Below are 27191 nucleotides of genomic sequence, written 5' to 3' on the forward strand. Positions count from 1 at the left end.
TCTATATATGGAGATTCTACCGGGAATAATCTTACATAGAATTTCTTCTCTTTCCTCATGTGCAAGAACAACTCTAGAGAAGATATGAGGTTGCCTCAAAAAAAATTTGAGGTTCGTCCTCGTAGTAGTAGTGTATATATATATATATATATATATATATATATATATATATATATATATATATATATATATATATATATATATCTGTGTGTGTGTGTGCGCGCGCGCGCGCGCATATATATGTATGCATATTTTGGAGGTATATTTATTGCTCTCCATTGTTTCATGCCTATATATACTCGTGTACCTTGAAAAAAATTAAAAACACTCGTGTACCTCGAGTTTGTCACACTTTCATTAGCAGCGGTTTGGTAGATGCCATAGTTAATTTCTAGCCTCAGACCCCCAATGTCATAAACTCATTACTAAGCCACACCATTGTGTAAGGTTTGACGAGAGGAAATTTTTAGATGCGCATTGGGCAATGCCGTATTTGCCAAGATGTGTAGTAAAGGGAAACATGTCCTAAATTCTAGATCAGCCTCCTGTAACTCTGTGTGAATAGTTGTTAGAAGTAATTAAATTCCTTTGTTGCAGAGGAATACATCATGGGAGATTTATTATCGTTCGCTTATCCGGAGATGCTCAAGGGGTGTTACCTGAAGATGTTCGAGGAGAAGTCCACCGCCACTGTGCAGGTCATGCTGCGGCGGGTCAATAAGAAGCCCATGAAGAGTGTCTAGCTACGGTAAAATCGCTGCACACATCACAGATGAGCACAGGCACAGTGGCTCCTTCCGAGCTGGGAGCATGCTCTTCACACGCACACAGGAGGATAAGCTGATATGCTCCAACTCCAACTCGTCGGTTGAGGTTCCACTGGCGAGGTCTGATGTTGAGGTGCCATCTGTTTGGGAACTTCACATAAAGCTTGACCTGTATATTGAAATTCCCAACGGCAACAATGAGAAACTCAAGCATTTTGATGTTACTCTCACCTTGGGTAAAAAAAATACGAGTACAAAGTTACAGCCAAAAGGCACCGGCATCGAAGTTGAAGTGAAGCCCACCTGGTGCCACAACCAAGAACAGTTAAGGCCTCAACTGACTAGCCCAGTGCAGGTAACAACAGATTGGCCACCAATAGTTGCTGCGCAAAACTTATTGACATTTATTATCGCTTTTCTTTTTCTTTTTAACTAATTTTCCATATGCTACAGATCGAGCGGACAGCTGGGCATCAACTTGAAGTAGTGTCCACCATTGGAGATGATGTAATGTCGTTCACTGAATTCGTAATGGCTCAACGTCGCATCCTGGCTGACCATCCAGGTCAGGAGGATATCTTGGATGGACACCACTTCTTAAATCGTCATTCCACCCGAGAACACCCACTGCTCCCCAAGTATGACATACAACCAGAAAGGTGGCTTCACGTCAAGCTAAAAGCGGTGGATCCGAAAAACAAGACGTCATCATGGACAACCACCCTAGTCATGCGGAGTGCTAACTTGTACCACTAATGTGATTTGTCCCGGTTAGGAAATCCATTTTGTCCCGGTTTCCCAACCGTTTTGTCCCGGGTCTAGCAACCAGGACGGGTTGGTAACACCAACCCGGGACAAAAGGTTCTTTTTTCTCTATTTTTCTTTTCTCAATTCTTTTTCTATTTTAATTATACTTTTGCATTTCAATTAAACTTATGTATTGGAATTCAGTGTGTATGATTATATATATATAGTTACTTATATAATATTTGTCCTAAATAGTTTTCATATATAAATCAATTCACTTATATATGTATACACATATCTATACGTGTGAATTCCTTTACATATGAAAATGTCTAGGACCAATATTATATAAACATATATATACACACATATATATTATTGGAGGGCTTATATATATAATACATACATACTCATAAATAGATATAAAATACATACACATATATATTTACATAGATATATTCGTTCTTAATTACATATATACACGTATATTATCATATTTGCTGCGATTGTTAATGTGTGATTTTCTATCATAGTAGAATTTGCCTTTTGGATCAAGGACTTGCTCAACAATAAATCCGGACAATTATTCTTGAATCGCCATAATCTTTTCCTCCGGTATGAGTTTATCGCGCATCGTCTCGACCTATGGAAAAGGGGGATAATTAATTTCGACTAATTAAAATACTTGTTCAAATATTAACAAGTTTTTTACTTATTTCCCCCTCCCAATCTGCGAAGGCCCTTGAAGGTCCTACCACACCATAGATGTTCTTGCATACATAGTATGCGCATAAATTAGTGCCTTGTTCCTGCCTCATACACTTTAAGAGAGAAGAAATTATCAGGTATTTACATGAATATATAATAAAACTAATGAAACGTTTAAAGAATCATCCAAGTGCGTACCACAAAAATTGTCTTGATCTTCAATTCCTTGTCGAATTTGCCTGGATGATTTTTAGCGACTTGTTTCCAAACCCTGTGCATGATTAGAACAATTATAGTCAAGTAACACAGTGATTCAAAGTATCGGTCATCGACGGAGTAGTGGTAGAATTACTTTTTCATAATGTTAAGAAGATCACTGTATTGTTCTGGAGGTCTCCTTAATGAGTCCATAACCACCATCATGCTAATGTCGACAAGTATGAGCATTAGGACCCAGTGTTCACTGCAAGATTATACGGAATAGTTAGGGTTTAAACAATTTGATGATACAGAATAGAAAGAGTTAGATGGTAGGAATCACTCACGCAAAGTTATATGGAAACAATATCATTTGCTTGTTGTGATAAACTCTTAAGTATTTGAACAAGTTTTGAAATATCCCATTGGAATTGTCACGTAGAAGCCTCTAATTACAAGTAATTGGGTCGATGAAGCCGAGGTGAGAGTATCCCTTTCTCCTGCAAGTTTGTATCTCCATTCTACATGATACCGAATAAATCAAGGGATCAGTATGTTGAGATCATGGAAAACAACACGTAAGGAGAGTAAAATACTTACAGAACCCACAAGCCGACCATAGAGATGTCGAGGTCCTCCTGATGGAATAGTTGGTAAACTTCTTCACAGTTTATCCATATAATGGCCTCCCCCCGTAAGAAATCGTCATCTTTAATCTTTGCGCCCTGCATGAAGATGCAATCAGCCATCGCACGCATGTAGTGCTGGTGCAGCTTATACATTTGCGTTGGAAGCACAGACACTACTTCATTGGTACAAGAGATTTGCCCAGCTCATACGTCCATTTGACGACCACTTCGGCCTTTGGAATATCTTCTCTCCCTGCAATCTGAGCCGCCGTCAGGTTTGCTTCTTTCAAAAATGTAACAAAGTCTTGTTGTTGCGTCGTCTGTCCCACTACGAGAGGCTCTATTGATTGTTTCTTTTGGGCTCCGAGCTGTGGGACATTGGACGACGACGACTTTGATTGTCTCTTCTTTTTCTCAGTAGTTTTCATAATTGTGCGGTCATAGTCTGAAGGGGGATTTTTCAGAATGAATTTTCTCTTATTTGCTTCGCACATTCCCTTAAAAAATTTTAAATCTCCCGGATGTATCACTTTCTCGGGCTTCGGCTTCGGCTTCGGCTTGATGTGCTCTTTAACGCATTGATCACTTATCCGTCCACATTCTTCAAGATTCATGTCCCAGGGTTCAATAGGAGCCTCCTTTGTTTTTTTCTTGTTTTCCTTCTTCTTTGGAGGCTCCTTAGCCGGTGCAGCTACTTTCTTTGCCGGTGGCTGTTTCTGTTTCTTTGCCGGCGGCGGAGGGGGTGATCAAAGAGGTGACGGTGATGCTTGAGTGCTCATCGGCGCATGAGATGATGGTGACGAAGAATGTGCCGGTGAATCTTGCCGAGATAATGCTGCCCTTGGGGAGTTTTACGGAGATGCCGGCCTTGGAAAGGCATGCTGAGATGCCGGCCTTGGTGTTCGATCATCCGACTTTAGGATGATGTAGCGCTTATCCCATAGGATGTAGCCATGAATGGCTTCTGCTAGTGTCCTATCCCCATCGCCTCCAGGAATATCAAGCTCGAGCGTCTCCCAACCCTAGCACACCTGCTCCACACCAAGTCTTGTGTATCCTGCCAGAATTTGCTGCCCGTGGTACATGTCACCTGGTTGGGTTGGCATGGCGGTACCGTACGCAACAGTGAACATTAAGTTCTTAATGCTAGTCTGCAGGTCACAAGGTGTCTGCTGATTGATCTCATCCACTGGAAATCGCTGTGGGGCCGTCGCTTCAATTGCGTCCTGGATCCTCATTGTCTCGACGGCGACGTCTATGGAAGAGCAGCTGCTTTTCCGTTGAGACAGATGATCGGCTACGACATTAGGCTCTGGAGGCACCGGTTGCGCTTGTTGTTGCTGGCTCATTGCTATGGCCACTTGGCGTTGAACCTCTTCCTCCAGTCTTTGATCATGTGACATGAGCCGTTCCTCTAGCCTTCGCAAGTGCTCCCGCTCATCATTCTTTCTTCTTTGCTGACTTCTATATGATTCAATGTAATCCCTGAACCCATACTTGCACGGAACCACGCCTTTGCCTCTTGTGTGGCCCGGATGTTCTGGATTCCCAAGGGCATAAGCCAACTCATCCCTCTCTCTATCCGGCTAGAATGTTCCCTCGGCCGCTGCTTGTCTGGCCTCCAGTAGTCTCTGGGCTGCTAGCTGGATTTTTGGCCCATAGATGCAGGCCCCAGTCAATGGGTCCAAGCTTCCCCCGTGACCATAAAACCAGGTCCTTGACCTTTCAGGCCAGTTCATGGTCGCAGGTTGGATGCCTCTGTCAAGAAGATCCTGCTCCATCTTCTCCCATTTGGGTATTGCAAGCTTGTAGCCTCCTTGCCCTAGAGTGTGATGGTTCACATTCTTCGAGGCATTATCTTTGGCCTTCTGCACCTTCTGAAGCCCACGCTCTGAAGACTTGTATTGCACAAATGCATCCCAGTGACCCCTATGCTTTTTGAGCTCGCCGGTAAACATGGGCGTGGTCCCGGTCTTGATATATTTCTTCGTCAAAATTTTCTTGAATGATTGCAGCTGTTCGGCCATCTTGCTCGGGGTCCAGCACTTGCATATCTCTTCAGATTCAGCTGGAACCGTGAAGTTCTTCTTAAGCTCCCGCCAGCACCATTCTTTTTCTCTTTCGGGTACCACATCCCGTTCCTCGCTTGGATTGGCAGCTTTCCATAGCCTGAAGCTGATCGAGATGTGGTCCCTGACAATACATCTGGATTGTCTTACGAATTTTTTGGCGGCAGCTTCTGGAGCAATCGGTTCACCATCTGGACCAACTTCCGCCATAATGTACCACCCTTCCAGTTTTTTTGCCGGGCCTTGCTTCGTCTTTTTCTGCTGCGATGATGATCCAGACGGCTATATAAAAACATTCATATATATTTATATAGTATTCACATAGATTCAGATGAAAATATGATTTTCAATACAAGTAAGGATAGTTGTGATATGTACATTAGCACTTTGTTCACCAGCAGCGTCATCCTGAATGGATGGTGCCTCAATTCTATCACTGGACATATTCAAACATATGTTGGTATTACTGCCATCATCAGCTTGTTCGGGGGCATCTCCTTGTGCACCACCACCATCGGCAATCATATTCAATAGGAATTGTTCGTCTTCCGCGTCTGTGTGTCGCGGGTCCATCGTAACTAAAAAATGAATACAAATGAAACCCTTAAGAAAATTCTCTAAAGAATGCACATATTTGCGAGGATTTGATCGAAATTCGTTTAGATGGACGAGGTCGAGAAGGGGACTACGTTTGGATCGGACTACGTTTACATGGACGTGTAGATGGAAAATACTCTAACCATTCGATCGGAAACATGTCGGTAATGATCGGAAACTATCGGAAATGATTCGATCGGGATCGGTGAGTAGACAACGGAAGAGCGTTGAACGAATGTGTGTGTGTGCGCGCGCGCGCGCGCGTCGGTGAGTGAGTGAGCGAGAGACTGAGCGTAAGTTTGTGTGTTAGCAAGAGTTTGCGAGCTCGAGAAGTAATATAAATGACATAATTAAATAATAAATATATGATACATTAAAGTCTTTGAATGATATAATTAAATAATAAATACATGATAAATTAAACTCTTTGAATGACATAAAAAAAATAATAAATACATGATAAATTAAAGTCTTTGAATGACATAATTAAATAATGAATAGATGATAAATTAAAGTCTTTGAATGATATAATTAAATAATAAATACATGATAAATTAAAGTCTTTGAATGACATAATTAAATAATGAATAGATGATAAATTAAAGTCTTTGAATGATATAATTAAATAATAAATACATGATAAATTAAAGTCTTTGAATGACATAATTTAATAATGAATACATCATAATAGAAATTTTCTCTAATTCTCTATTTCCTTCTCTATTTCTCTCTAAATTCTCTCTAATAATATATCCATAATTAAATTCTAATAATATATCCATAATTGAATTCTAATAATATTTCCATAATTGAATTCTAATAATATATCTATAAATCAATTCAACTTAATATATAATAAATAAAATTTTCCAACTTTTTTTCATGATTTTTCACGATTCTACGATTTTTCCAACTATTTTCTACTATTTTCATGATTCTTCAACAATTTGATAACTATTTTATATAATTTTCTACCTATTTTCTACAAACTCCTATATATTTTCGACTTTTTCTAACATAATAAAAAAAAGCTGACGTCAGCACATAGTAGTGCTAACGTCACCAAAGGCTTACGTCCTTGGGCGGCGCCGGCGGTGGTGCGTCGGGTCAGCGAGGCCGCGGCCGAGGGGTGCAGCGCGCCGGCGGTCGAGGTCGCGGCGGCACGGCGGCGGTTGAGGGCGGGGGGCCGGCACGGCGGGCGTCGAGGTCGGGGCCGGCGAGCTCGGGCCGGCGGCGGTGGAGGTCGCTTGGGGGCGGGGGGCCGGCACGGGGGCAGGCGAGGTCGGGACCGGCGAGCTCGGGCGGCGGCTGGAGGTCGAGGGCAGGGTCCGGCACGGCGGCAGGCAAGGTCGGGGCCGGTGAGCTCAGGCGGCGCACGGGTGGAGGACGTCGGTGCTCGGGGCAGTGCTCGGCGACGACGGCGCTCGGGAATGACCGCGCGATAGGGCGGCGAAGCTCGGGCGGCGGTGGTCGGCGGCGCTCGGGGACGATGAGAGTGGCGAGCAGGAGGCGGTTCGGATCGAGCAGGGGACGACGGCGCGCCGGCACAGATCAAGAAAATCACGAAGTGTTGGGGGAACAAGGGGCGAGGAAGAAGGATAGTTATCTAGGGGGATTTTGTCCCGGGTGGTGGTTTCACCCGGGACAAAAGGGCCTTTTGTCCCGGGTGAAACCACCACCCGGGACAAAAGGGTCTTTTTGTCCCGGGTCGTGGCTCCACCCGGGACAAAAGGTGTTTTTGGGCGGGCCGGGAAAATTCCCAGCCCGCGGCCCACCTTTAGTCCCGGGTGGATCTACCACCCGGGACAAAAGGGGCCCATTTTCTCTCATTCCAGCCAAATCTTATGTTTGTTTTTGTTTCTTTTTACTTCTCTTTTAAAATAGGCTTTCATTTGTTAATTCAGTTAAAAAAATTATAGTTCCAAAAATTATGGAATAAAATTTCTTATCTCTATATAGACTTGATACACGCAACAAAAATATTTAATTTTCATTCAAGTGATTGGGTCAACGAAATATCTAACTTTTTTTAAATCATATTTTTTATTTTGACCATGCAAAAATATATTAGGTGAACAAATTTTTTCAAACTTTTGCTTTTCGACAGAAAGTGGGTTCTACACGATATTAACGTTTAAAAAGTGAATTTTACATAAAACTAAGCAATTTCATGACATTAATGAGTAGTGTGTGAGTTTGTGAGATAGTGTGTGTGTTAGTGAGAGAGTATAGTGTGTTAATGTGAATGTAATTTCATGAAATAAATAAAATTTGTTGGGTAATCCATATTATTGTATGAAAATTATACTTGAGTCTGAAAATTATGTGAAAACTATAAAAAATGATATATATATATATAACACATAAAGGATAATGGTACAATACATATATAATAAAAGTATTCGAATTGTCATTACTTTTGTATATAATAATAGAAAATAATTCAAGTACATGAATGATTAGCGGTAACAGACTTTCTTTTGACAAATGTCCCTTGATTATGATCACTGCGCAAGTATGGAACATCATCATTGGCTAGCAGGATGCATGGATCAGCATTTACTTCGAAAGGTGGAATGGCAACAAAGTTATTATATTCTTCTGACAAGTCTTTCTTGTCCTCCACTCCAACGATATTTCTCCTCCCTGATAGAACTATGTGTCGCTTATGCTCATCCTTTGGCTTGTTTATCCCCTTTTTTGGCTTGCTGGACATGTCTTTCATGTAGAAAACCTGAGCGACATCCTGGGCTAGAACAAACGGCTCGTCTCTATACCCAAGATTGTTGAAATCAACTATTGTCATCCCATAGTCATCTTTTGTTACCCCTCCTCCAGATAGTTTAACCCATTGGCAACGAAATAGAGCCACCTTGAAATTAGGACCGTAATCCGGCTCCCTTATCTCTTCAATATAGCTGTAATATGTGTCTTTTTTTCCATTATTGTCCGTGGCATCCATACGAACACCGTTGTTTTGCTTGGTACTCTTTTTATCTTGGGCTATCGTATAAAATGTGTTTCCAATTATCTCGTACCCTTGATATGTTAAGATATTCCAAGATGATCCCCTAGCCAATAAGAACAGTTGTTCACTTATATCCAAGTTATGCATTAGATGCTTCCGCAACCAGCTGCCGAAAGTGTTCATGTGCTCACATGTAATCCATGCCTCAGACTTTTTCGGGAATTTGGAGAGCAGAATCTTCTTGTGTTCCTCGATATCCGGGTCAACCAAGGATGATTGTTGAAGAACCGCATAATGCGCTTTTTTGAATGAGAAATCATCTGTGCAGACATAAGATTTCTTTCCTAATGTACCCTTTCCATTTAGTCTCCCCTCATATCGCGATTCAGGGACCCCAATCGGTTTAAGGTCATCAATAAAGTCAACACAAAAGTCAATGACCTCCTTAGTTCCGTAGGCACTGGCGATGCTTCGTTCTGGACGAGCTCGATTACGAACACATTTCTTGAGTACCCCCATGAACCTTTCGAATAGAAACATGTTGTGTAGAAATACTGGTCCGAGGATATCAATCTCTTTCACAAGGTGCACTAGAAGATGTTTCATGATGTTGAAGAAAGATGGTGGAAATATCAGCTCAAAGCCAACAAGGCATTGCACCACATCGTTTTGCAGCTTTATCAAATTGTCCGCATCAATTACCTTCTGAGAAACTACGTTGAGGAAGGCACATAGCTTCACGAATGTTAACCGGACGTTATCAGGCAGAATCCCCCGCAGCACAACTGGAAGAAGTTCGGTCATAAACACGTGGCAGTCATGAGACTTGAGATTTGTAAATTTCCGCTCTGCCAAATTTAGGATTCCTTTTATATTGGATGAGTATCCAAATGGAACCTTTATACTGCTCAAGCAGTCAAACATGCATTCCTTCTCTTCCTTGCTAAGAGTATAGCTGGCAGGACTTAAATATTCTCGTTCATTATCTCGCTGTTGTGGATGTAAGGCATCTCGTTCTTCTATACGTTGCAATTCTTGACGTGCTTCTAGTGGATCTTTTGTCTTTCTATAAACTCCCAAGAATGCTATCAGGTTGACGCAAAGATTCTTCATGAGGTGCATCACATCAATTGCATGACGAACATCTAAGACTTCCCAATACGGTAGCTCCCAAAATATAGATTTTTTCTTCCATATGGGCGTCATTCCGTTTTCATTCGGAACAGGTTGGCTACCAGGTCCCTTTCCAAAAATAACTTCTAGATCTTTTACCATGTTGTCAGACCCGGGGCAGCGGGACTGGTTACAGGCATAGAATATTCTAGAGTAAGGGATAGACCATGGATGTACCTTACCTCTTTTGTAACTACTCGAATAGGCATAGAACTAACTGCAGTACAAAGGAAACTACCCGATTGTGTTCTAGTAGGACTCCAACTGTACTCGGCTAGGACTTTCCATGTAACCCTGTACCCCTGGATATATAAGGGCGGGCAGGGACCCCTTCAAACAATCATCAACACCTAAGGCAATACAAACCACATAGGACGTAGGGTGTTACACAAACTCGCGGTCCGAACCTGTCTAAATCTTTGTGTTCCTTACACCATCGAGTTCTAGTGCCGTCAATCCCTACCTACAAACCTTACTGCTAAGGGTATCCCTGAGCAGGCTTGGCGATAAACACCGACAGCTGGCGCGCCAGGTAGGGGATTCGGCGAGTTCATCAGCGAATTAGATGGCCGGATCAAGCAACGCCGACAACGTGCCAGCAGGCATGACCCTCGTTTTCAGTTCCTGGGCTTGCACGGCTGACGGAACAGGAGGCTTCTCCAGCCACCTTGTCATGCCTAACTTGCCTAAATCGAAAACCCGCTCCCGACTCGCCGGCATCCCCGAGTCTGCGGATCTCGGCGAGAAAAGAGTTCCACCCGAACTCAATTCAGACAACCCAGAAAACGTGTCAACTCTAAACCAAACTCTCGGTTCGGTCGAGTCCGGCACAAACTCTGACTTCGAAAAACCCCACTTTTCCAAAACTCTTGGAAAATACTTGAATCATCTCAAGACGATCAAAAGCCCCAAGATCAAAAACTCAGAACTACTTGCCGGAGTAGATCAAGTTTCACGGTCAATCGAGGGCTACATCAAACTTGCAGAAACTGCTTTCAGCCCATCTACGTCACAGCAGATCCCAAAAGCGTTGAACCCACCACAGAAGAGGTCGGGTGATATGCTCTCAGGGATCGATCGGGTGAATTCGAAGCTCGCCAACTGCATTAAGGTGGCTGAAAGCACTCTGCAAAACAAAGAGCAGAAAGCAGGAGGAGGAATCTGCGGGGGAGCTGGTGAGACAAACCCCCGGCTTGTTCGGATGGGACCGTCTATCTCCAGGATACCGCAGAGCCCTTTACCGAAACCTGCTCATACTCGGACTCCGAAACCAGTCGAGTCCAAGTTCGGTCAAGACTTTGATCGTTTCATGAACGGTCTTGAGAAATTTGAACCATTTGACAATCTCGAAGATTGGTCAGACAACGTCGAGCTATTCATGGATGCTATGGCCAGCGCATCCAAACACGCTGACGCCCTCTGGGAACTGGCCAAGCTTGAAAAAGGAAAAGCCAAAGCTCCAGAACAATCCAGCGATTCAATCTATGACAGACCCTGGATCAAGGAGCCTGAGGGGCTGACTCCCACTCAATCATGGCTACACTGGATGAACGAGAATGCCCTCCGTGTAGAGATGGGCATCCTACTTCTCGCTCACCCAAAACATACATATTCCAAAATTGGTGGGCTAACCGACTCCGAATCCGAGTACTCCTCTCACTCGGAGGACGAGCTGGATGACCTAATCCAGTACGGTAAACAAGTCGAGTCCAACTCGGCCAAGAACCTCAAGTCAGATCAGAACTCCCTGCCTAACTTGGTTATATATGCAACGCCACAAGGACGTACAATGCATCTTAGGAAGGCACAAGATCCCAACACTCCCGACTCACAGTTGGCAGATCTGCCCTACCAACAGAGCACTCTTTTAGACCCGTCCTCAAGCAAACAAGACCAAGAAGTTCAAGATCTCTGCCGTGAAATCCTCATGGTTTGTATCTATGAAGAACCTGAGGGCGATCCCACGGAGCGTCTCAACCTCAATGGCTACAATTCTGATGATTTCGATGAGTACCTTTCTGACAACATGGAAACTACTCCTCCCGCAATCACTGAAGCCAAAGCTACCACTAAGCAGGATCTACCTGCTCCTCCCCCTCCTCCAGCGGTGACCGTCACCGTCCAACTAGATGAGCAGCATCCAACAGAAGATCTCTACGAACGTCGTCGCCAGCTCAACCAGAAGAGGGCGTTCAAGCGTCAGCGCCTTGCTAACACCCTACAAGAACAACAAGGCGACAACTACAACTACTCCAACTACGACCTCCGCAGTGTGATCAACGTTGGGCACGATGCGCGCAACATCATCATCTCAAGGAGAAAGGAACGGGAGGAAGTCGAGGCATACAGCCCTTCTTCTAACTACCGTATCCCGCTAAAGGCTTCCGCATCCTTCAAGAAGCACAAGCCGACAAACATCAGTACCCGTCCTCAGGGTAAACCGTGCACCCCGCAACAGGGTGAATCGTCTCAAGGCGAAAACAGGATCAACAAAGTACTGCTACGCAAGTGCTTCATCCACCCAAAGAGCTCTCACACGATCTTCCAGTGTGACTCACTCCGCAAGGCCCTTGGGCCACCTCTCCTGAAGGAGACCCTTCCACAAATCTAGTCGACCCCTGTATCGACTAGTTTTATCTTCAAATAAATTCAGTCATGTAAATCATTGCTTACGTCCAACGAGCAAGGGGTAGGTCTTAAGAGTCAGAGTCTGTCACTTTACAGTTATTGTAATTTCGACAAATCCAAATAAAGTTGATTTCTCCTATATCGACTACTTGGCTCTCGCTCACACGACCAAAACCCCATCTTGAAAGTCTTCCTTAGCATTAGAGCAGCTATCGAGTAGTTTTCATGGTTCACACTTGAGTGCTTTTTTGACATTTACGTCTTGGGCAACCCGACGGGGTTCGTACCTAACAGTTCTGTTCTAAAAGACACTCTAGTCCTCTGGAAGGACGCCCTACTCGCCCTGCTCGAGTAGGTCTTGGATACACTTTTGGCACCTTCATCTTGGGCAACCCGACAGGGTTAGTACCTAACAGACTTGCCCTAAGAGTTACTCTAGTCCTTGGTCAAAAAGGACACCTTACTCGCCTCGCTCGAGTAAGTTTTGGATATCTTTCTGACATTTTTGCCTTGGGCAACCCGACGGGGTTCGTACCTAACAGTTCTGTCTTAAGGATTACTCCAGTCCCTGGTTAAAGGGACACCTTACTCGCCTTGCTTGAGTAAGTTTTGGATATCTCTTCGACATTTACATCTTGGGCAACCCGACGGGGTTCGTACCTAACAGTTCTGTCTTAAGGATTACTCCAGTCCTTGGTTAAAGGACACCCTCCTCGCTGGCTCGAGTAGGTCTTGGATACTCTTCCGGCACCTTCATCTTGGACAACTCGACGGGGTTAGTACCTAACAGACTTGCCTTAGAGTTACTCCAGTCCTCAGGTAGGACACCTTACTCGCTCTGCTCGAGTAAGTTTGGGATGTTTCTAGAGTATTCACGTCTTGGTTAACTCGATGGAGTTCAATCCTAACAGTCTTATTCTAGAAATCAATCCATTCCATTAATAGGACATACTACTCGATACAATCAAGTAGTTTGGACATTTTCGCAAAACAGTTGCATACTATCTGGGTAACCAAACAAGTTCTATCCTAACTGGTCAACTACGAAAACCCCTTAAGGAGTACAGATAAGTTCTTGATACTCTAAAATAAGTTGACACAAGTTTCCCGCTTGCTTAGTTTACTATGGGAATCTCCGTTACAGAATCTTTTTGCCTCGAGTACTTGACGGGTATTACTCGCTTGCTTGAGATACAAAAAGAACTATTTTCCCTTAGCATTCTGAGTAGTTGTCGAGAGCTGCCTGTCTTCTTATCTATCAAGAAACTTCTTACACCTCCTAAGTACTCAATAAGAGTTTTCTCCTTGATTGAACAACAAACTCCATATTAGCTCTGTGCTAATAAAATACTTCCTTCAAAAAGGAAATCCATACTAAGCTACGGCTTCCTACACCTTCTATGGTTATTCCCACTTGGTTAATCCTGCGGGATTCAATCCTAACCGGTCAGCACTATCCTAAGGCATCCGCGGATACAATGCATCGTATCTACTATTATAATTGAGTGGGCGCGATGCTACCTACACTCTGGACCCTCGAGTACAACTACTCGACACATCAAAGGATTCGACAATCCTAACAAGTACTCGACTTTACACAAATATCCAGCATTTGTTCAGCAGTACTCTTGGCTTACATGCTAATTCAATTACAATAAAAGTTCAAGGAGACTTAACCCTGCTCAAGGACCCTACAATTTGATCAGGCACTCTGGAAGTTTCTGCCAAATACTGACGTAACTGATCATCATTATAATCAGCCTTGGCTCCTCATCCAAGAGCATCCAGACGAGTGGTTGGCCAATAAGATTTCACAAGTCCAAGTATGTGACCAACGTACTGGCGAGTGATAGTCCAGACAAACCTCTAAAAGGCCCCGGGTACTTTACAAAGTCTACCCACCAGCATGAGCGGTTCATCTCTGTCCCTTTCTGAGATTTCCATGGCCTCAGTCACCTCCAGGGCAGCATCCCTGACTCCTCTCAGCTCCACGAGCTCCCGCTGCATCAAGCCTCAGGACTCTGACAAGGTCTTGAGCTGTTGCAGAGTCGACGCTGCCTTCCGACCGGAGTCGGATCTTCTTGAGTTTCTCTATTTCATCTGCATTTCGGTACATAAGAATCTTTAGATCCAGTACCAAGCATTTCTGAATCTTTAAAGATTCTGCACAAGCTGTGTACTCGATAGAAAGAAACAATCTTATAAACACCAAGCAGATATACTAGTCGATTGCATCATGTATGCTAATGACTAACCTTTCATTGACTGGGAGAGCTTCTTTAGCTTTCCCTCAAGAGCAGTCTTCTCAGACGAGAGCGTCTTAACCCTCTCTCTCTCGGAACATTTAGCTCTGTCTCATCTTGGGACTAGCTACGATCCCATTTCAGTGCCTCCTGCAAAATAAAAGATCAGTACACTACTCGATCTACTACAAAAAGTCGACAAAGTATTTGACTACTTACCTCTAGCAGCTTGACAGCAAGCTCTACCTTCTCTCATTGCAAGACACTTCCCGATGTGACCTGGGAAGTACTCGCCAGCACCTCAGCCACAGCCCTTTTGGGCACATCTCCAATTCTCCCTACAGTATTCCCTGTGACTTGGGAATCTAAAGGAAGAGCATGCTACTTAATTAGTTTAAGAGCAAAATTGGATACCTTTCCTACAAAGGCCTTACAAGCTTACCTGCAGGGGTCTCTGCGGGCTGTTGATCATTACCTCCCTCAGGAAGCTTCTCGCCTTCTCCTTCTTTTGGAAGCCGATCGCTTCCGCCATCCGCCGGGACCCTCTCATTGCCCCTTTCAGGGTCAGGCAATGGAGAGTCCAGAAGCATGGCATTGGCCATCGCCTCCGCATCTTGATCACTCATGTCTGGAGTTTTCGGGGGCTTCTCCACCCCCGATTGGGAAGCTAAATTGTTCTCAGCCTCCACATCTCCCTCAAGGACTGCATCTCTACAAAAACAAAGTAGTTAAAAACTACTAGACACAAAATCAGATCCTATACATACAAGTTCTAAGGAACTTACGTAGGAGCTCTTATCAGAGCAAGTTCCTTGATACCAAATCTGCGGACAGGCTTTACAATCATAGCCCGCTTACCCGCCTCGCCGGCAACATTTAGATCGGAACTACTCGCCGAAAGAGTAGTACCGGTCCCACTTAACGGGTCCACTGTAGTGGAGGGGACAGTCTGTCCCACCGTAGTATCATCCCCAGATGATGATATCTATGGCATTTTAGCCGCCGGACTTGAAATGCAAAACACAAATCAGCAAAACGGAAAACAAAAGTACTTGATTCCAAAAATAACTAGCTACTTACTCGTCGCAAGTAGTTTGGGAGGAGCTGCGACGCTTCCTCGCCACGGATCGAGTACCCTTTGATTGCCCAGTTTGGGTATCAGTGCTTGGAGTAGGGCTGGGTTCCCTATCACTCCTCTCGCCAGCTTCCTCCTCATCTGCAAAATCAAAATTACACATAAGTATTGTTTGTATGAAACTTCATATGAACATATTTAAGATTGATTAACATATCGAGAAGTTTGGAAGAACAAAAGGCCGAATAAGTGCCTGACAGTGAAGGACTACTTTTAAAGTGCTCCACGTCCTCCTACAGAAAGCAAAATCCTATCAGGTTTACACTAAGGTAAAGTACTCGATTTCTACGCATCGACTACTCTTATCAAGTACCTGCTTCGGAGGATTCACAGCAGAAAATGCACCAGGAACAACTGGGATTTTCTTTACATTCTTCAGCAGTCATTGTACTCGACTAAATGCTACATCGTCCGAGATCTCTTCCTTCGAGTATCTTGACGGATCAGTTGTTCCTTGTATTGAAATCCAAGCGATTCCCGAGCCTGCAACGGCTGGATTCTTCGCTTCATCAGTCAAATATGACTGCTTCCCCAGTTAACATATTCTGCATCAGAACGGCAATTCGCTCGAGAAGTTGGGGGATTTGACTCTAGTCGACTGGCTTTTTATTCCATTCAGGCCACTGAATTGGAGGGCCTGGGGTAATTGGTGGTAAATTTCCTAACTGGTTCTCAACAAAGAACCACTTGGGCTTCCACTCGATTACTTTATTGCTAAGTTTATAAGAAATATACTCTCTATCTTTCCATTGTCTAAGCTGGAGACCCGCACCGCCTACTACATCTAAAATGAAGGAGTCGGGCTGCGGTTTCAAATAGAAAAGATAGCGGAAGAGCTCAAAATGGGGCTCCATGCCCAGAAAAGCTTCGCACAAATGCACAAAGATAGAAATATGAACAAAAGAATTGGGGGTCAGATGGTGCAGCTGGATCCTGTAGTAGCGCAAGAGCCCAGAAAAGAAAGAAGAGCAAGGAAACCCCAATCCCTGTTCTAAGTACGAGGTAAAAGCAACGATTCCCCTCGTATTTTCATACGGATGATCTTTCCCCAAGGCAGGACGCCATTGGATAACAGATCTAGGAACCAAAAGACCCTGCGACACTAGAGAATCTAAGTTAGATTGAGAACACTTGCTTGTGTTCCCACCCTCATCATGGGTTGGCTCTGCAGCCACACCCTTCCCCTTGGTCGCTTTCTTGGGGGCCATCCGGAAATCTACAGATCGCTTCACGCGCATACACTGGCGGAAACCCTAGGGAGACAATGGGAGCAAAACGAAGCAAGAACTTTGGATCTGGGAGCTCGAGAGTGAAAAGACAGATCTAAATCAGTAAAAACAAGTGGTGGCCGGTGGGGTAAAACCTAAGTTACCGTTTCATTTTATAATGGCGGTGGCAACATGGTAAAAACGCCCAACAGGCCAACAGTCCGTTGCAAATCACGAAAAAAACAGGATTTTAAAGAGACATTCCTTTTTCTGAGATTACATTCTGGAAAAGAAAACACTCATATCCCTAGTCGACTACTCGACACTCTTTTCCTTAACGGGGATTACATTCCAAAACAAGGATAAGTACTCGACACAGTACAACTACTCGACGTTACAACTCGAGTACTTTTTCCTAACTAAACTTTATAATGACTCGGACCTGCATGCCCATCGCCTGGATCTCTTGGAGCTTCTAGTCGGCGCTTGCTGTAGACTAGATCAGCCCGAGGCCATGACAAAGTACAAACTTGTTATTCCCACTAAGGGAATAATGATACTCATACTCTGGGAGGAAAGTTTCAAGAGTTTGGAGGCAGATTACAATAATCACCTCGCAAGTCCTCTTGTAGCATCTTGTGGAGAAATTTCTCCTTCTCCCAGAATACGTTGTGACAAGATTAAGTCTCCCCACCAGAGATGCAGTTCTTGGGCACCTAGAAACAGGCCACCCCAAGAATAGGACACAATGTGGTGTCACTCATCCTCTAAAACCATGCCTCATTGGAATATGCAAGGACATGATGTCCTGAATGGATCCGATGAGAGCACTAGAGATGCACGATGAGGTAGCAGGGACTTCTCTTGTCACTCGCAAGTTCTCTTCTAGCATCTCTTGTTGAAAAGGACTACACAAACTTCAGGAGGGCGAGAGCAAGAACACCAAGGATAAGCCATGGCTGCTACACTTTGGTGCTTCTAATAAAGGCCTCTCCCCCGCCTTTTATAGCCACAAGGGGCTTACTGAGGAGAACCCGTGAATCAACAGTGCACGTTTCACGGAAGCATTTATTGTAGCATTTATGGATGCAGTCAAAGATGCAATAATGCAGATTCTCCAAACAGTAACGTCCCACGTGAGCACTAAATAAAGAGCCGTACATCCCGGGTCTTATTCCTGAAGTTATTTCGGGTGCAATCAGTGTGGCGGATCCAATTGTAACATTTTTCTGTGATTTTACCAAAAAAAGAGGTCTTTTCGGATTCCGGATCTGATGAATCCTGCAAATAATTTGAAGAATAAAATCTGATGCCACGTCTTAAATCCTTAATTCCAAATCTACGCTCGGGGGCTACTCGCAGCAAAAGGGATTTTGATTTAAAACTCGGGGGCTGCGGGATATAGGCACCAGAGATTTATTTTTCAATTTTTTTGGAAAATAAAGAAGAAAAAGACTGAAGTGACCCTCAGCCTGATTCTGCGATTCAACGTAAGGCTCGGGGGGCTACTCCATATGGAGCGCGAGTACTTCGCGCACCATATATGATCAAGATTTCGGGGCTTGAGCACCTCACAGCCTTGGAGCAAACGGAAGTACTTGGGGGACTACTCGACGTATCTGAAGGAAGCACCAGAAGCAACCAGAAGGATGTTCTGACTACTTGAAGTACTCAAAGACGCCCAGCCAAGTACTCGACGCCTGCAGAACTCAGCTACGAAGAGCTCGGGGGCTTGTCAGACCCGGGGCAGCGGGACTGCTTATAGGCATAGAATATTCTAGAGTAAGGGATAGACCATGGATGTACCTTACCTCTTTTGTAACTACACGAATAGGCGTAGAACTAGCTGCAGTACAAAGGAAACTACCCGATTGTGTTGTAGTAGGACTCCAACTGTACTCGGCTAGGACTTTCCATGTAACCCTGTCCCCCCGGATATATAAGGGCGGGCATGGACCCCCTCCAAACAATCATTAACACCTAAGGCAATACAAACCACACAGGACATAGGGTATTACGCAAACTCGCGGCCCAAACCTGTCTAAATCTTTGTGTTCCTTGCACCATCGAGTTCTAGAGCCGTCGATCCCTACCTACAAACCTTACTGCTAAGGGTATCCCTGAGCAGGCTTGGCGGTAAACACTGACACATGTCGAAGACGTCTTTACCACTACGGTGCATCAGTTTTGTTCGGTGGTCCGCTTGACCTTTGAAATGCTTACCCTTCTTTTGTACCGAATGCCTGATGGGAAGAAACCGACGATGACCCATGTATACAACCTTCTTACATTGAGTCAACCATATATTATTGGTATCATCTAAATAGTATGTGCATGCTTTATATCCCTTGTTCGAATGTCCTGACAAGTTACTAAGAGCAGGCCAGTCATTGATCGTTACGAACATCAATGCTCGTAGGTTGAAGTTTTCCTGTTTGTCATCCCACATCCGTACACCTTCATCGCCCCAGAGCAATAAGAGTTCTTCGACCAATGGTCTTAGGTACACATCAATGTCATTTTTGGGCTGCTTTGGGCCCGGGATAAGCACTGGCATCATGATGAACTTCTGTTTCATGCAGAGCCATGGTGGAAGATTGTACATACAAAGAGTCACAGGCCAAGTGCTATGACCACTACTCATCTCACCAAAAGGATTCATGCCATCCGTACTCAAACCTAACCTTATGTTTCTCGCATCCAAATCAAATTCAGGGTATGTTTTATCTATTTTCTCCACTATGACCCATCAGTGGGGTGTCTCAACATCGAGTCTTGCTTGCGTTCCTCTTTGTGCCATCGCATCAACTTAGCATTATCTTTATTTCTAAACAGACGCTTCAAATGTGGTATTGTAGGCGAATACCACATGACCTTCGTAGGAACTCTCTTCCGGGGATGCTCCCCCTCGACATCGCCAGGATCATCTTTTCTGATCTTGTAATGCAATGCACTACATAGGGACATGCATCCAAATTCTTGTACTCGCCTCGGTAGAGGATGCAGTCGTTGGGGCATGCATGTATCTTTTGTACTTCCAATCCTAGAGGGCAAACAAGTTGTTTGGCTTCATACGTTGTGGTAGGCAATTCGTTGTCCTTAGGAAGTATTTTTTTAACAAGTTTGAGTAATTCACCAAATCCCTTGTCGGATACACCATTTGTCGTCTTCCATTGCAGCAACTCCAAGGTGGAGCCAAGCTTCTTCAATCCATTTTCACAATCTGGGTACAACAACTTACGGTGGTCTTCTAATATCTTCTGGAACTTCAACCTCTCCGTTTCACTCTCGCATTCTGCCTACACATTGTGCAATGCCTGCCCCAGATCGTCGCTGGGATCATCTTCTGCTACATCTACTTTGGGCTCTTCCATGGGAATATCGTCATCGAATGCACCGAATCCATCATTCCCGAGTAAGTGGTTGTCAAAATCTTCTTCTTCATTGTCTTCCATGGTAACACCCTGTTCTCCGTGCTTCGTCCAACAAACATACTTCTCCATGAAATCATTTGCGAAAATGTGGTTGTGTAGGATTCTTGAAGAGGAGTAATCCTTGTTATTCTTGCAATTAACACACGGGCAGCACATAAAACCATTCTGCTTGTTTGCCTCAGCCACAGACAAAAAATAATGCAGGCCTTCAATTAATTTGTTAGAACGTCGATCAGCATTGTACATCTATTGCCGGTCCATCTGCATTTTAAAGGAATCGATTTGAATTCTTTACACGTATCGAATAAATAAAATATATCAAACCTAAATTAAACTAAATGAAACATAACATGAATAATTAAAAGATCTGCAATATCCATCATACATCTTGATTAATTAAAAGGAGTACTTAATCCATTACAGAACTTAACAAAGGAGTACTCAACATGAAACTTAAAAATTCGCACAACAACAAATAGGGTTTCAACCGTCCTTGCGTGGGAACGCAGAATGCTCTGACGGATTTCTTGCTGGCGTAGAAGAAGATGGCGGAGCTGAAATCTCCGAGTTTGGTGGTGATGAACCGTAACGCCGCAATAAATCCTCAAGATCAAACGGAGGTTCCTCGCCCCTTGCCACACATTCTCTATATTCTTTTTCCAAATAACGAAGCGCTGCACTATGAAAAGTGCTAGGTTTCTTGGACCGGCAACCTACTGGAGTTGTACCCTTTTCTCCAGAAGCACAACGATCACCCCCACCGGCGCCACTCCCTCCAGCTGCTGAAGCCATATTTTACTGGAAAACACCTTTATTTTTCACAAAATTATAAATTCTTACAATCTCTAATTAATTGAAAGAAATCTCTATAACTTCTAATTACTTTAACACCCTTCAGTTCCAGGAGAACACTCTTTTCAATATCTAGAAACCCTCTAGAAGAAAAAAAAACTTTATTTCAGAAAATGTATATGTCGGTAACCTTGACCCTGCGGTGATGACACTGCCTTTCGGGGGGACACGGTGCGGTACAAGTGCGTCGACAATGGGCCAGTCGCAACACCAACATTTTCGGTTGATAGGAACACAGCACTTACCACAGGCAGCATGCTCGTAGATATGCTCTCAGTAAAACAACGGCCATGTTGACCACGCCAAATGATGTGTTCGCATCAATCGAAAATGCTGGTGTTGCGACCAGCCCATTGGCGACGTTCTTATAGCACATCGTATATCCCCGAAATATAGTGCCATCACCGTTGAATGGAGATTAACGACATATACTTGTTTCGAAATAAAGATTTTTTAAGCTTCTAGATGGTTTCAATGTGAGCCTGAATAAATACATCACTAGGGTGTCAAAATAATCCATTCATAATAGAAAAAAATTCAAATATACTCATTTTATTAATTCATTCATTAATACAAAATACAACTATCCACAATATGGCATATATACAAGTAAATCACATAAAGTGTCTACACATTCTAAAAATTTCTACTATCCACATACTCATCTAAATCTAAATGAAAATCACACATACATACATATGCAATCTAAATGTTCAAGAAATGAGCTACACATTTTCTCTATTTCTAAAGCATGAAATGAGCTACACAAGCAATGTAAGAAAACAAAACAAGCCCCAAACCTTTTGTCCCGGTTGGTACCTCCAAACGGGACAAAAGGCCCATGTCCCCCGCGCTGGCCCGCCTAGCCGTTGGACCCGGGACAAAAGGCTTTTGTCCCGGGCCCAAAGGCAGCCGGGACAAATGGCCTGAAAGAAAGGCTTGTTCTGTAGTAGTGTACGTCCAGGGCTTCATTAGCCAGAAAGGGGTTCTGCACAAGCTTCTTGACAAGAAAAACTGCGGATCAGTGATCCCAGAAGATTACCATCATCCCTTAGAAGATCTATTTTTGGCGTCAGTTACCCAAGATTACGGGGAGGGGAAGCCAAAGAACATGAAGCAAAATGTGCTGAAATCGCCAAAAAACTGACGGGCATGGAGCTGAACCGGGACTTTGCGGTGGAAGCCGTGCGCGTGCTGTCGAGCTACCCAGAACTCGTGCCCGGTATAACTTTGGATCCCTGGGTGGCACTGGAGGGTGTTGACGCCTTTTCTGGTCAACACACGAACGTGCTAGATCACACGGCGCGAGGAGGGGCTCCTTGCAGCGCCTCCTGTGTGGAGCGGTCAGACTAGTCAGAGGGACTGGTCAGATCGGTCGCCGTGCAGAACGACGACGATCCGACAAACGCTCACCCGGGAGGGACCCCGTTGGGGTAAGCGCGCGTAGGGTTGCCCTAGGCTCGGCAGGCCAGCTAGGGCGTCCTCAAACGCCATGTAGATGAGAGAAGAACAGCATGTCGAGGTTGGAAAAGGTAAAGACAATGAAAGATAAATGTATTTGATTGGTTCGATTCGGTTGGATCTCCTCAATCGGTCGTGACCCTTTATATTTATAGGGTGGGGAAGACTTACCCCGCAAGAAATCCTGTTCACAAATCTAAATCTATAATATTTCCTAATTGTACTCGGACTCCTCATGGACGGGTCAAACCGGTCGGGCTCCTGCCGGATCAACTACAGCACCAGACCGGTCATACCGCTTGGTCAGACCGGTTGATGCCAATTTTGGCTGTCAACATATGCCCCCCTGTTTTTTGGTAAAGCTTGCTTGCCAAAAAACATTCTTCTAAACCAAAATTTTCTAAGAGCGATGATTAGTAATGCATCGGCCATATATTATCTCTGAACATGCTAAAATAGCCGAAATAAGAGAACTAGCACATGTAACAATTTCTAGCTTAAAATCAGCAAACTATTTCGGCTTTATATTCCTTAGCATGTTTAATAACAAAAATCTTGAAATAGCCAATGCGGTCGATTATTCAAATCATAGCTCCTTGGTAAAGCATAAAACTGATAGTCATAACATGGCAGCCAAGGACTATGACCAAACCATGGATTAAACACACCTGAATATGCATTCCATGGTACGTGCATCGACGGCATAAATGATGAAGACCAATACGATGACCATTGATGCTTTCTTGATCTTTATGGTGAAGAATTCCTTCTTTGTTTGCCTTCCAATTGATAGCTTTGTTTTTGTTTAGAAATCTTCTTATATTTATCCAGAAGCTCCTCAAAGGTCGGCTTGGTCCTATTTTTTGCACCACCAGACTTCCTAGGTTCAGACCGGTCAGACCGGTCCTGTCAGAACCGATATGTTTGCTCTTATCTTACCCCCCGGCCGAACTTGAACATTGTTCGACTACATTGTTTGAATCATGATTATCATTGGGGGCAATTTTACTAATTGAGCTATCCGATTTCTCTTCAACAATCGGCTTTTCTTTATCTAGTGTCAAATCTAAATTTTTGTTTAATCATCCATCTTTTTTGACACGATAAACTTGCTTGATCATCTTGTATTTCTTTCTCTGTATAGACCGATCTTTTTCATCAAAACGGTCTTTAATGGTAGGTGATGGTTTACCAATTGTCGGCTCCCTATAAGTAATGTAATCTGGATATAAATATCTAGGAAAAGATGGCATATATGAATTATAATATCAGGACGGATAAATAAGATCCGCATGGCATAGGTATAATTGGCCTATATGACGGAAACGGCATTGAATTAGAAAAGTTATTCCGTTGCCGATTCCGATCATGAAATTGCTGTCTTGGAGTAGATCTTGAGTGTTTTGGATGTTTTGGCTGACTATCATCATTATTTTGTTTTTTAGATTTAGCCGGAAGATCTCCAAGAAAGGGCTTCGGCTTTTCCTTTTGATGCTTGTGACGGCCTTTGGATTCAACGGTTTTCCAAACACCAATCTCGGGTTTTTTTTAGGCTTAACCATCCTAGGTTTTGATTTATTTTGCAAAACCCTAGATGAGCCGGTTAGACCGGTCTTGGAACCGGTCAGACCAGTTGCAGTGAAACCAGCATCTTTGCCTTCGTTTTGTTGCCTCCTGAGTGTTGAAGTACTAGATTTAGTCTCTGTGCTCTTGCCAGGGGATTTTGGCTCGATAATTTCAGCTTGAGACAGCCGAATTGTATCTTGACCAACAACATTAAGCAAATTTTTGCAAGGATTATTGCCAAGATAAATGTATTTGATTGGATCGATTCGGTTGGATCCCCTCAATCGGCCGTGACCCTTTATATTTATAGGGTGGGGAAGACTTACCCCGCAAGAAATTCTATTTACAGAACAAAATCAGGGGGGGAGAGATCCCCACCTACTCATTTCATTCATCGAAAGTTAGCTTACAAAGAAGCATCCCCGGCATACCGGGGTTAGATTACAGAGGGGTGGAGAGTAGGAGAATGCATGAAGTTAACAACAAGAGTGAAAGTAATCCCTCCATGCTTGAATGTGGTGAGGCGCGCGCTTGTACCGGAAGCGCCAAATGTCCAAATCTTGTGCAGCTCTACGAATCACTTCACGAGGAGGCAAGACAAGCTGTTCAAAAATTTTCACATTTTGCAACTTCCAAAGATGCCAAAGAATGACTAGAGAGGTATCTGCGCGAGTCTGATCAGGGAGGGCCAAAAGGCAGTCGATTAGCCAAGGAGTCTTGTGCACACCTGGGTTAAAGAGATGCCCAACCGATCCCAGACCACGCGCGCATGAAAGCAGTCCACAAAAATGTGTTCGTCAGTCTCAAGAACCCCCTGGCAGAACTCACAGTTGGCCTCATCACGCGAGCGAATGTTCTTATGGACGAGGTTCGCTCTAGTGTTAAGCCGACCATGAAAGAGTAACCAGCCAAAGAATTCCACCTTTCCTGGGAGTTTGGTTTGCCAAAATCGGGCGGCATCAGGGACGAGTGCGTCATTAGCATGCAGTAAGCGGTATGCATCACCGGTAGTGAACAAGGAGTTAGCCAAACCATCAAGGAAATGAAGATCAGCCTGGTCGGTGAGAGGGGAGAGCTGGATACAATTCTGGAGAATGTCGAGTTCATCCTGAGCTGCTCTGGTTAAGCCTGGATGGAGGTGACGAGAGAGCACCCCCCCCCCCCCCCCCCCCGCGATAACATCACTGACCGTGCCAACAGTTTGGGTATAATGCGAATATAGAGCAGGGAAGGCCTGAGCGAGAGTGGTTCCGAGCATCCATTTGTCGTGCCAGAAGGATGTGTGATGTCCGTTCCCAAACAACACCGTGGTGAGGTCACGGTATCGTGGTAGTTCAGAGAGGACCAAACTGTGCAGAAAGGAATCATCCGCGGCCTCCGAGTGGTTGAGGAACCAGTGCTTCCAAGGAAGTGAGGAGGAGTCGTGTAGCCTGTGAACAAATTTCATGAGGAGACAGTGATTCTGATCCTCGAGGTTATTAATCCCAAGCCCCCCCCCCCCCCCCCCCCCCCCCCCGCAGGCTTTACTGCTGCACACACTTTCCCAATTCAGAAGACACTGTGAGCCGTTGCAAGAGTCGTCCCCAGTCCAAAAGAAAGAGCGGCGTCGCACATCGAGCTTCGAGATCACTGTCTTAGGAAGGAGGTGGGAAGACATGAAGTAGACAGTGAGGCCATCGAGAACTGCATTAACAAGAACAAGCCGTCCACCAGTGCTAAGGAGTTTAGCTTTCCAACAGCTGAGATAGCGATCAAAACTCTCAAGCAGGAGCTTGTAGTCGGCCACACGGAGCTTGTGGGGGGAGAGTGGTAAACCAAGATAGGTTTGGGGGAAGCAAGAGACTGCGCACCCAAGAATGGATGCCATTGCAGCCGAATCCACAGGAGCTATGTGTAAAGGGACAAAGGTAGACTTGTGGAAGTTAATCGTGAGCCCCGTGGCAGTAGAGAAGGCATCCAAGATGTTCTTCAGAGACCATATCGACGCAGCATCGCCATTTGGGATGATTAAGGTATCATCAGCATACTGAAGTACAAGACATGGGAGAGTATGTTTGATAGGGTGGCACAAATCACAACGGTGTGATGCTTGCTTGATCATTTGCTACAGAACGTCAGCAACAATAATGAACAGATAAGGGGAAATGGGATCTCCCTGCCTAAGCCCCCGGTGTAGGGATGAAAGTGGTAATCTGAACTGTTAGAACAAATTTAATATTTTAAAATAGATATGTATAAAATTGGATGGTGATCATTTCGTATATTATCAAGCACATTATTACAAATAAGAATAAAATTTTGCATAAATTATTTTATGCATTATTTGCTCCCTACAACAAAAAAAAGTGAAAAAAATACCGAATTTGTTTCCGAATCCATACCGAATTTTATATCTATCATTTGAGAAAATATAGGATGAATTTGAGGTTTACCTTTTATAAATCTTTACAAGCTCAATGCTCAAAACAAGAATACAAATTTGTATACAAGATTCTATATCCTATTTATTCGCAATCAAAGAAAAACGACCAAAAAACTGATTACCGAATAATTACCGTTTCCGACCGTTTTCAACCCTACCCCGGTGGCAGTTGATCCACCGGCCAGGGACCCCATTGAGCAGAACAGCCGTTTTCCCGCTGGATAGGACTTTCATAACCCATCCACACCACCGATCGTCAAAGCCCCGAGCCCTAAGGATGGAGTTCAGGATGTTCCATTCGACAGAGTCAAAGGCCTTTTTGAAGTCGAGCTTTAGAACAGCAGTCGGCACACCCCGTTTGTGACAGCAGCTAATGAGGTCGGCAG

The 27191-nt window shown here is 44.2% G+C and overlaps 1 protein-coding gene across 1 annotated transcript; it reads left to right on the forward strand.

The window, feature by feature from the left end:
- The first annotated feature begins 619 nt into the window (after positions 1-619).
- On the forward strand, positions 620-22503 carry LOC120686590. The gene is made up of 3 exons (XM_039968800.1): positions 620-1122; positions 1221-1512; positions 22310-22503. The coding sequence occupies exons 1-3, from the start codon at positions 811-813 to the stop codon at positions 22501-22503; spliced, it is 798 nt and encodes a 265-aa protein (XP_039824734.1). The 5' UTR covers positions 620-810.
- The last annotated feature ends 4688 nt before the right edge of the window (positions 22504-27191 follow it).

This window comes from Panicum virgatum, chromosome 8N (assembly GCF_016808335.1).
Source record: "Panicum virgatum strain AP13 chromosome 8N, P.virgatum_v5, whole genome shotgun sequence".
Lineage (NCBI taxonomy): Eukaryota > Viridiplantae > Streptophyta > Magnoliopsida > Poales > Poaceae > Panicum > Panicum virgatum.